The sequence below is a fragment of the Mustela lutreola genome, chromosome 11 (assembly GCF_030435805.1).
Source record: "Mustela lutreola isolate mMusLut2 chromosome 11, mMusLut2.pri, whole genome shotgun sequence".
Lineage (NCBI taxonomy): Eukaryota > Metazoa > Chordata > Mammalia > Carnivora > Mustelidae > Mustela > Mustela lutreola.
The window spans coordinates 57,719,115-57,730,933 of NC_081300.1; the positions used below are offsets into that span (position 1 = coordinate 57,719,115).

At 50.8% G+C, this 11,819-nt stretch overlaps 1 protein-coding gene across 8 annotated transcripts in view; it reads left to right on the forward strand.

The window, feature by feature from the left end:
• MTCL1 (microtubule crosslinking factor 1) overlaps positions 1–11,554 on the forward strand; it is a 124,465-nt gene extending 112,911 nt beyond the window's left edge. For 5 of the 8 annotated variants that reach the window (XM_059138741.1, XM_059138744.1, XM_059138745.1 and 2 more), the window contains 2 exons: positions 3,296–4,820; positions 10,359–11,554. In XM_059138741.1, coding sequence (XP_058994724.1) covers positions 3,296–4,820; positions 10,359–10,553 — 1,720 coding nt within the window. In that variant the 3' untranslated portion in view covers positions 10,554–11,554. Of the gene's footprint in view, positions 1–3,295; positions 4,821–7,566; positions 7,624–10,358 lie in introns of all 8 variants that reach the window. The other 3 variants (XM_059138747.1, XM_059138750.1, XM_059138749.1) reach the window with 1 other exon arrangement.
• The last annotated feature ends 265 nt before the right edge of the window (positions 11,555–11,819 follow it).

Sequence of the window (11,819 nt, forward strand, 5' to 3'; positions counted from 1 at the left end):
TTCAGACATTGTCTTGTCTGGTCATTCTCGGACAGTCCAGGGCCGCATTCAAGAGCCAGAGCCTGGTTTCAAATGCACATCTGCTCTCGCCAGCCATGAGTTTGGTAACCACCCTGTGCCTCGGTTTCCTCATCTGTAAACAAAAGGTGTTTCCATTTCTTCACAGCTTAAATGTGTTACTCCACATAAAACAGAGCAATGCCTGACACAGAGTAAGTGGTCAACAAAATTTAGCTATCTTCACAGAACTCTTCACTTAGTAGCTCTTATTTTTTATCTTTTTTAAAAAGTTTATTTTTTTAATCTCTACACCCAATGTGGGGCTCGAACTCACAACCCCAAGATCAAGAGTCATACACTCTACTGACTAAGACAGCCAGGTGCCCCCTATTTTTTATCTTATTGCTGCTATTAATTTCAAAAGTGATCCATACTTAGAAAATTAATCCTAAATTAAAACTTAAATAACGCAATATCAGAAATATTAAAACTTACATTTTAGGGGTCCCTGGGTGACTCGGTTGGTTAAGGGTCTGCCTTTGGCTCAGGTCAGTGCTGGGCTCCCTCTCAGCGGGAAGTCTCTTTCTCCCTCTCCCTCTGTCCCTCTGCCCACTTGTGTTTTGTCTCTCAAATAAATGAACAAAATCTTAAAAAAAAAAAAATAAAAGTACGTATCAAAATGTCTAAGGCAAGAAAGTACACGTGTTTTCCTCACTATGCCCTTCTCCCTCTTGGTTCTAGCAGTTTCCTGTCTTCCCCCCCAAATACTTTCTTCTGTGCGCTTTTATGCACTGGCACATTTCTAGCGTGTCCTGGTTTTGTATCTGTTTTGTTTTGGCCGCTGCTAAGGCTGATGTGTTCCCTTTCTCTGCCCACGTCACCTCTGTTCCATGAGATCCATCCAACACCTGGGAGCAAAAAGGCCCCAGACCGGTGCACTGGCTTAACTCTGAGGCTAGTTCCTCTGTGGGCAGAAACGGGGCTCAGACAAGCCATGTTCAAGAAATGTGGAAAGGATTGGGGTTTCAGTACCTACGGGGCATTTCCAGTCCCCAGTGAACAACGTTCTGAAGCTTATCTTTTTTTTTTTTTTTTTAAGATTTTATTTCTTTAACAGAGAGAGCACAAGCAGGGCGAGCAGCAGAGTGCAAGGGAAAAGCAGACTCCCCGCTGAGCAGGGAGCCTGATGCCAGGCTCGATCCCAGGACCCTGAGATCATGACCTGAGCCAAAGGCAGCTGCTTAACCCACCACGCCACCGAGGCATCTGAAGCTCATTATTAATTCAGCAACTCCCTGACTTGGTTAGAGGCAAGAAGAGAAAAATCACACTTACTGGAAGGCTTCATATCTATGATAAACTGACCCATCCCTCCTATTTCTTTTTCTTTTCAGTGCTAGTTGTAGCCAGCTAGCTGTTCTTCATGGGCCCATGGGAAAATTTGTAGATTATTTCTAACAACAACAAAAAATCACTAACTTTTGCCTCTAGTGAGAAATAACAAGATAGAAAGCCTATGGGTATCATTTGTAGCCTTCTGTCTTTTTACCCCAGGGTGGCAACCCAGGGTGAGGGCAAAGGTACCCAGGTCTTTGCCGGTTCTGTGATCCAGTCCATGTGGTACACAGACCCCAGTTCTAGCCTCACCATCATTAATGGTTTCTGCAGTAGACTGGCCCATGCACGCTCCTTCTGGGACCCAGTTGTGCTGGTCTGAAACCCTAAATATTTAAACTTCTGTTTGGGGTGTGCAGATAGGAATATGTTGTCCTATGAGAAAGTGGTCTCGTTGCAGAGAGAGTGAGTCTGCATATGCCCCTGCCTGCACGCCGACAGGAGCCATTTCTGGCCAGAAGGTCCAGCGGGTTGACAAGGTGCCTAAGCGCTCCAGCAACCTCCTGTCTTAGCATTTTGGAATCCCCAACACCTCATATGGTGCCTGCCCTGGCCTATAGGAGGCAGTAGGGAAATTCATACCAACTAGAAATACGTGGAACGAAAGCACTAATTATCCATGAATCTACATCCAAAACCACGCCCATCGGGCAGCACTCCCCCGACCCTGGATGTCCCTTCAGCTCAGACCTCTTCACCCTCCCATGTGTTTGAGTGTTTGCAGGCATCTTCCTCTCGTCCAAGGATCCAGGAGGAGCAAGAACACAGCACAGGCTGGGCTGTACAGGAGGGAGCAGGTGGGGGGAGGGGAGACCTGAGCCCTGGTGGTGAATTTCAGCAGGGCAGGATGGAGTTTCTGTAGGAAGTCGTATTTGGAAATCACGTGCCCACCTGTCACACCTTCCACTTCCCTCCTTTGCTCCACATCTTCCCTTTGGCCTCTGGGGATCACCCTTAGTACAGTTGACCCCTGAACAACACGGATTGAACTACACGGGTCCACCTAGATGTGGATTTTTTTCCCAGTAAATATAGTACAGTGCTGTAAATGTATTTTCTCTTCCTTGTGGTTCTCTTAATAACATTTTCTTTCATTAGCTTATTTTATTACAAGAATACAGTATTTAATACATACCCCAAAGTATGTGTTATATAAGCTGCTTATCTTAAGAATAAAGCTTCTGCTCAACAGTAGGCTATGAGTAGTTAAGTGTGGGGGGAGTCAGAAATTGTACGTGATTTTCACTTACATGGGGATGGGACCAGCTAACCCCCGTGATGTTCAGGGGTCAATGGTATTTCACCAGAAGTTCATCCAGCAGAGGATGAGGCTGGCGGATGAACAGGATGTCAGATTATACCTGTGATGTTGTGATATCGACCCCTTTGGCGCACACCATTTGCCAGTTTTGGATCAGGACGGAGCAGTATTTCCGTCAGTAGCTCGAGCACCTGCCTCGGTGCCGGGGATTTGGAAACTCCTTTGGGTTAGGGATTGAAGGCACTCGTCAGCCAGGTGTCCTTCTTGCTTTGGAGCAACCACAGGCCAAAATGAAAGCCTTCCAAAGTGGGTTTGGAGCTTAGCTCTGACCATCCCCCAGACCCCAGCCTCCTGCTCGTTCCATGGTAGTTGAGGGCCGCCTGTATGAAACTCTGACTCCTACAAGGCTCCCGGAACAATTCCAGAGCCATGAAGAGTCTGTTGAACACGCACGGGGGCGGCTCAGGAGCAGAGAACATCGAGCGGCTGGAAGATGTGCGGGTAGTGGAGGCGGATGGAGACTGACGCACATTCGGCCGCGCGGGGGCGGGACCCACGAGCTGCGGGGTCAGGGGCGGGGGTGAGCACGCTTCTCGGCTGGCGGGCAGCTGACACCCTCTTCTCTCCCACTTTCCCCAGGGCTGTGTCTGTGTCCTCCATGTCTGAGTTCCAGCGTCTGATGGACGTCTCTCCCTTCCTGCCGGAGAAGGGCCTGCCGGCTGCCAACAGCAAAGAGGACGTCACCCCGCCCCTGTCTCCGGACGACCTGAAGTACATCGAGGAGTTCAACAGCAAGAGCTGGGAGGAGAGGCCCCCGGAGCCATGGGCAGACAGGACCGAGGGGGGGCGGGCAGGGAATGAGGCCAGCGCGGAGCCTTTCCCCGACTCCTCCTGGTACCTCACCACGAGTGTCACCATGACCACGGACACCATGACCAGCCCAGAGCACTGCCAGAAGCAGCCCCTGCGGAGCCACGTGTGCGCCGAGCAGGCGGGGGTGCGGGTGCTGCACAGCCCGCCCGCCGTCCGCAGGATGGACAGCATCGTGGTGGCCGGGGGTGAGGGCAAGGGCCGGTCGGAGCCCGAGTGCCCGTTTCCCACGAGCAGAGCCAGGGGGGGCGCTGGAGACGCAAAGGGGGGTCCCTCAGAACACGTGCTTAGCAGGTGGCCTTGTGCCCCCTCCAGACACCCCCGGGACTATGTGGAGGGAGGACTGCGCCCCCTGGAAAGCCCCCTCTGCACCCCCCTGGGGTTCGCCTCCCCACTACACAGTCTGTCCAAGAACATGAGTGATGACATGAAGGAGGTGGCCTTCTCCGTTAGGAATGCCATATGCTCCGGTCCCGCCAAGCCTCCTGTCAAGGACATGGCCTGCCAGACCAATGGGTCCCGGACAACAGGGACACAGACCGTGCAGACCATCAACATTGGCCTGCAGACCGAAGCCCTACGTGGCAGCACCATCACCAGCAGCCCCCATAAGTGTCTCACGCCAAAGGCAGGGGGTGGTGCCACGCCCGCGTCGTCTCCTTCCCGTGGCCTTAGGAGCAGGCAAGTGGCCCCCGCCATCGAGAAGGTGCAGGCCAAGTTTGAACGCACATGCTGCTCCCCCAAGTATGGGTCTCCCAAGCTGCAAAGGAAGCCCCTCCCCAAAGCCGAGCCGCCAAACAGCAGGACCTCCCTGGGGCTAGCCCCAAAGGGGTGCAGCGAGTCAGCCTGGGCCCGCTCCACCACCACAAGAGAGAGCCCCGTGCACACCGCCATCAACGATGGCCTCTCCAGCCTCTTCAACATCATCGACCACAGCCCCGTGGTGCAGGACTCCTTCCAGAAGGGGACACGGGCCGGGAGTCGGTCTCGCTCAGCAGAACCTCGGCCAGACCTGGGCCCAGGCCAGGAAACAGGCCCCAGTTCCCGAGGACGGTCCCCCAGCCCCATCGGGGCTGGCTCAGAGACGTGGAGGGAGGAAGGGGGAGAGGGCACGCCCTTGAGGCAGGACTTATCCGCTCCCCCTGGTTACACACTCGCTGAGAACGTAGCCCGGATCCTCAACAAGAAGCTGTTGGAGCATGCCTTAAAGGAGGAGAGGAGGCACGCACCCCCAAGTCTTAACAGTGACAACCACACGGGAGAAAGAGTCAAAGCTGAACCAGGGTCCATCGAGGTAATAAGGCTGAGTATTCCAACCCTCACCCCACCAGCTCTTCTGTTTAAATGCTCAGAAAAGATGTGTAAACCTGGGGTTTTGTTAGGTCATCTGATTTCAAGAATCCTTATCCGTAATGGGTTCTTGTGAGCTAGAAGATGCAGAAGTTCTGGGAGAACTGGATAGGCAGAAACACAAGCCCTGGGTTACTCCTAAAGAAAAGTTCATGTTCTTGTCCTTGGTGATCTTTTCTTGAAGATGTAGCTCAGGGTTTGACTCAGGTTCTCTGGTCTAGGTGATTGATGCTTGTCTATCTGGGCCTTTCACTTGGGGTTATAATTTGTCCTCTTTCTGTGTGAACTTGTGTCCTAGAAATGTGCGTGTGTGAGAGGTGTGTTGGAGTCACATCAGGGCTATCTGAGTGCTCCACATCTTTATCTGGGACAACACAAGAGGTGTACCAGAGAGGCTGATAACGTGGAACGTCCCAAAAGGTCTGGACTCCAGTGCTGGCTTCAGTACAGAGTAGCAGCCCTCTGTCTCCCTGGCCATAAAACTGGGTGAGGCAGATGGATAAGATCAAAAATCCTGCCTTCCTACAATGTGATGATTACTGTTATCCCCCTTACGTCTCTCGTATGACCATCACACTGTATATGACCACCCATGCCAGCACCTGTGATTATTATGCAATTATTATTACATTCCCCTTAACATTATTCACCAATGGGCCGGCCTTGAATTTTGATCTCACGTGTTTCCACACGCAATATGTCCACACCACACCACTTTAAGAACAGTCCGCATTTCCACTTCAAGAGTGAGTGAAACAAAACAAAGTCTGACGGTTATGCTGGGACCAGACGCGTAGGGGCCTGGTGCGGTAGGGCGGCGCACAGTCCCCGCCTCCATCAGACACTGTTGGGTCGGGGATCCCGTGTGCAGACTGGAGGGTGAGGCCGGCTCACCACTAGCCCAGATGGACAGACTCCAGCCCCGTGGAGTCCAGATACCTGTCACCATTCTCCAGGTAGCTCCTGCATATGGCGAGGGTCAGAGAAGAGAGACATACTCCCTAGGCTGTGGCCCTGCTCTCCTGCCATGGCCCAGGCAGCCTTGTTGGGAGACGAGGCAGGCGAGTTTCCACATTTTCCTGGTGCAGGGCAGGGTGGGGGGGTGGTGCGGAATCGGTGGCTCCCAGTGAAACCCACCCAGGAACAGTCAACTCAAAATGTAGAGTTTAAACCATGTGGCATTGCCAGTGCCCTACAGAAATGGCAGTGGCCATTTCTTTCAACATAATGATAGTATATTGGCCACGTTTGGAATAGGTGTCTTTGTGATAAAGCTGCTTAGTACGCTGAGAAGAACGAATACCATGGTTGAGTGTTCTCAGGTGACAAATGGTGTCTTGTGTGGACTTCTGTTACCCCATCCCTCCAGGGGCCTGAGGTCAGTGAGTTTCCTGCTACAAAGGGCTTATTTAGGTGGATGCCCTAACCTTCTTAAGGCTCTGGAAGCATCTGGTGAAATGAGGGCTCCAACCCAAAACATTACCTGGTTGTGTCTGCAGTTAATTCCATTAATATTAGAAACTAAAGAGAAATTAATGTTTAGGAACCCAAAAGGGTTCTGAGTTACAGTGACCGCTCCAGGCAATCTGTGATAGTAGAAAGACAACCGCTTCATGTAAATCACAACCACGAGGCATGAAACCGGTTTTATCAGGACTGAACTAGGCCTGTCCGCCTACCAGTCAGGGCCTCTGTGGAATGTCTGCTATAGATTTTCTTCTCACTGGGTGTGCTTGCTACCAAAGAGATGATTGGCCAAGCTCGGAGATTCAGAACCTGCGCAGAGCGCCCAGTGGCAGAGATTAGATGTTGTGGGCTCTCTTTTCCTTTTCTGTTGGAATTTTGCTGACTCTTGATTCCACTGGAGTTCCTCCTTGTCTAAACTGACTTCCTGTATTAGGCCCATTGGAAACTTTCCCACCACTCCATAAATTATGGAGTAAGTAGTTCTGGGTTTTCATTCCGGAATCACCAGGACTAATGCTGATTATCCAGCCTGCCCCAAGCGCCCGGCTGTGGGCCTTTCCCTGTCCACACCCTCGGATGCCCGATCAGGGGACCTCCCTGGCGGGGGTGGGGCACAACGGGAAATCTCCCTTGTCTTTTCTCCCTCCCCCGGCCCCCATGGTTCTATTTATCCTCTTTTTCTCTTGAAGCTATAGTACCAGCTCTACCCTGCAGAGAAGCTAAGAGGAGAGTTGTGGTGTGAAAGAAGAGAACAATCTGGAAATGGAGTGCTATTCTTTCTTCCCGTGTCTAGTGCACAGTGTGAAGGGAACTTCTCAGTGAGAGCAGTGGCCACGTGATCGTTGCAACTAAAACAGACCATTTAATCCTCTGTTTCAAATACAGCAGTCATGTGGCTTCTATCCCTATGCGCGCCAAAGGGTTTCTGAAACGTGAAACGCCACAGGGCGAATCAGGGAGGAACAGAAAGCGGGAGGGAGAGGTCTGTTGCTGTTCTGTCGTGAGGGTCCCTCTGTGCGCTGGACCACCGGGACCCCGGCAGAGAGAGGCCTGTGTACCTGCGCGTGCACCTGCCCACTTCTGCAGGCCTCACGTCTCTCCTGATAGCTGTCCCTGGAGCTGCCACCAGACTTATTGACTTTAAACCTTTACTGTTCTTCTTTTTTAAAAACTACTTTCCAACCTACTTGCTTTTCTTTTCTTTCTCTGTCTGTTCTGTCCAGAACCAAACTGTCTTACTAACTGCCCCCTGGGGACTCTAGCCCTGCCTGCCTCACGCCGTAAGTGCTTTCTACCTTCTTTGCACACCGTCTGGAAAGGTCCTCTGTGTAATTTGGGGTTGGTATCTGACACTCAGAAATGAGGCCGAATCATGCCAGGTGGATCTGCCCTGTCCGGAGAGCCCGCTGCCAGCCTGCCCTGGCCTGGAGTCCATCTTCAGGAGCCAGTCGGCAGGCGTAGACATCCCCAGTTGCTCCCTGGAGTAGCAAGTGCTCACTGTGAAGAAATCCTGCTAACGTTTCTGCTCTCTGCTTTCCAGAGGGCAAAGGGATATTGGCCGGAGAGGGGACTGTGTCGGGCACAGAGGCCTGGCCTATGGGGGGTCTGTGAGCCCAGCGTTTTCCCAGTCAGCCTGTACCTGCTCGCTGGTGTTCTAAGGCACATACACGCCACCAGATGCTATAATGAGCTGTGACCATAATGCGATGAGGCTTTTCTCTCTTTCAACAACTGCACCAGAAGGAATAAATCCAAATGTATCTTGTCCTTCCAGATGATCACCATAGGTGACCTAGTAAGCGCTCACTAAATATTTGTTGGATGAATCAACAACAAAGCCATCCCTTGGTCCAAAAAAATAGCCTCATGATTGTCATCTGAGCCTGAATGGAGGCATGGGAAAAAAATCCCAACTTAACCTTTGATCAAGAATTGGTCACCCACCCACCTCACCCACAGGTCTTAACTCGGAATGCTAAATACAAAAATGCACTTGGCTCTCAATGATGAAGGAGGTGCTCCCAAGATAAAATGGCCACACAGCCCGTTGCAGTAGCCTCTCAGGGAAGGACAAGATCATTTGCTTGTATATACTGGTATACTACTAAAGAGAAAGTTCATGCTTAAACCCATGGTCCCCCACTTCTTCCTATTAGGGGTTCACACGGTCTAATCAAAAAGCCCATTCTGGTCCAGCATCAGCCAGGTAGAAAAGGGCTGTTGTGGAGTCAGGGGAAAAAAACCTATGGTAGCAGCCATCCCCATTTTCAACATACCTGCCACACATGTAACACACATCACACACTCCTACACAGCACATACAGCCCACGACACACACAAGATGACACAAAGTGCACACACGCCACATGCCCTCAGACACGGCACATACAACGCAGCCCTCATACCCAACACGATCCCACACGTACACTACACAACACACACAAAATACAAACAGAACACAACATGCAAATCTTAATACCAGGAGCAGAGACAGAAAAAGACAAAGCCGTGGCAGGTTTCCCAAGCCACGCAACCCCGGCGCATGTGCACCCGCGGGCTGAGGTGAGGGGAGGACAGCTCCCCCACTTTGAACCCCCTCAATTTGCATCTCAGCTATTTCAGGCTGGGCTTCGTGGGCGAGGTCTTCCTGGTTGTCATGGTTCCCATCAGCGGAGTGCTTTGCTAATCCAGGCTTCCCCATCCTCTGCTAGGACGCAGAGTCACAAAGAGGCAGGAGATGTTTAAGAGTCGTCTCCAGTGTTAAAGCCATTTTCCACTGGGCCCACGGGGGAGGCGGGAACCACCTCACTCCATCACTCTTCCAGAAGGACCACGCCGTGCTCCGCCTTCCGCCCTCCCACCTCCTCCCATTGCTCATCGACATAGCTCACTGTCTCTTCTCTGCTGTCACTCCCTGCTCCGCAGACCAAACCGTCCTCATCCTGGCCTCTGCGCTTGCTTGTCCCATCTCTGTCGGTCTTCCGCCGCCCTTCTGACAGGCTCTGAGCATCCTGTGTTCTCTGTCGTTCTTCATCACAGTGGCTTACCATCTCAGCTTTTTCTCGTTTGAGTGTCACTTGGGGCGGGGGCGGGTTCTGCCCCCCCCCCACCAGGGAACCCACCGTTTCCTCACACCCCCACCACTCTCTTCTGGGCACCGGCATGCTCCCAAGTGTGGGCATCCTTGCTTCCTGTCCTGCAGACTAAGTAGCTCTACACTCATTAACACCAGGAAAGGAGCGCAGGCCCCTGAGAAGTCCGACAGTTCATTGGCCCTCTGGTTGAGTGTGTTGTGTACGATCTGTTCGAGGGCGTAGGATCCCTGTGACAAGCGCAAGCACACTCTGATTTCCCCTTTTTAAAATGCTGCAGTAAGGAAGAATCATTAAAGAAAATCAGAACGAAGTTAAAATTTCTGCCTGCAGCATTTTTTTTTTCCATGCCGTGGGAGTTTGTTTAACCCACTGCCAGTCAACTTAGAATAAGCAGTAGCAGAGTTCGTTTTAAGGTGAGTGTTGTTGCTAATGCAGCTGGATAAATCATGGGTCTCTTCGTGGGCCTCCCAACAGACCAAAGCGTAGGGAGGCTGGCCTGTTAGGGCCAGGTCACTGTGGCTAGTAGATCATTCAGGAAGACCAAAAGGATGGGATCAACTGGGTTAGGATGTGACCAGGTGACGGGTGGCTCTCCCCACCTCCATAGGCTCCAGCCCAATCTGGAAGACGCCATGTAAAAACCCATCTCATTGCATTGCCATGTTTTGATCATACGTTGCTATCTTCTCATTACTATGTCACTGATCATCTGTGCTGAATTTTTCACTTAACACTTTAAGTTATTCTCCTGGAGCAAAATATGAATTAACGTTCTGAAGTTGCCCCTGACCCATTGCATTGAACTTGAGTCTGTTGAGAAGTGTGTTTGAGGAGAGTCACACCCCACGCCCCCCCACCACCCCAATCCAGGGGACCTATCAGTGTGAGTAATCCTGTCTTTCTCTTTCTCGGCTTTGAAGGAACTACCTTGTTCCGCACTAGCTCCATCCCTAGAACCCTGCTTCTCCAGGCCCGAGAGACCAGCAAACCGTCGCCCTCCGTCCCGTTGGGCCTCACATTCCCCCACTGCCTCACCGGCTCAGTCACCCGGAGACCCAGCCTCATTGGAGGAGCTCGGCGACGAGGAGCCACCAGGGGAGAAGACACACCTGTGACGAGTGCAAAGTTTGCATGGATTATCAGGGAATAATTCCCTGTAATTTGCATAACCACACTGTCGTCATCAACCAAGCTCCGCCCACAAGGAGAGATCTAGCTTTCCCAAGGTCAAAGAATGTTTTTAAAAAAACACACAGCTGCTGAATGTCCAACCTGTGAACCTGAGATGTTTCCAGAACGAAACCGTAAACGTGCCTGTAATAACTTAATTTTTTTCATAGCTCAGAAAACTATTTTTGTCTCCATCTTTTTTACACACAGTATATTAAACAAGAAAAAAGCTAGATAAGATATAAATAAATTTAAACAATAAAAGTTTTAAAGATGTACATTTTAAGAGATTCTGAACACCCTTGCTCTCGATACTGGCTGCCTCTCTGTTAAATTTGCACTGTTACACTTTGGTTTGGTTAATTTCCACGTTGAATTGGGGTGTGTTAAGTTAATTTTATTTTGTCAGTGTCTTGGGTTTTTAAGAATTTTTGAAATGCTTCAGACTGTCTGATTCAGTGAACTTTTTGTAGTGAAAAAGCCATGAAGCCAGTCGACAAGACCGACATCCTCTCTATGTGAGGGGATACACGTCCGCATTCTTGAAAAGGTACAGAGTCCTCAGCTGGGCTTACCAAATTTGCTGTATAATCCACGTACTCTACTCGACTTGCACGTCTTTGGGTTCGAAGCGCTGGGGTGCCTGTACATACTGCTGCTGTGGTCTCGCCATCGCCTAAGTGTGAGTCACCTGTCCCACCGTAATACGTTGTGAATCCCTCGTACTGTATTTTTATCGTTGTCCTCCTGCACTGAGATACAACAGCAATGGCATTTTTAAATTATTGTTAACGATGAACTGGCAATATGCAGTGTTTACTCAAAGTTTTCTTGTTTAAGGAAAAGCACTACAAAAAGTCAGGAGGGTACCACACTGAATCAAAGGATGGTGCCTCAGAGTCTGTATGAGACAATGATGAAGTAGAAATAAAACCTTTACAAGATGGTGGCCTGTGCCGGGACCTTGTGTTTCACATGCCCTGCACCCTCTCCTAAGGGCTCAAGTGACAGTTTTCCATAGCAAGGGGAATGAGGGAGAGGGGAGGTCCTGACACACCTCACTGGGGCACACTGTGAGCATGTGGTGCTCCGCAGCTTCCCTGTTCTCTGGAAGAGTGTCCTGGGGTAGATGAAAAGGCAACTTCATTCTGACTGAAAACATGGCAGGCATGGAGGTATGAGGAAACTCATATCCAAAGTCCAAATGTGCC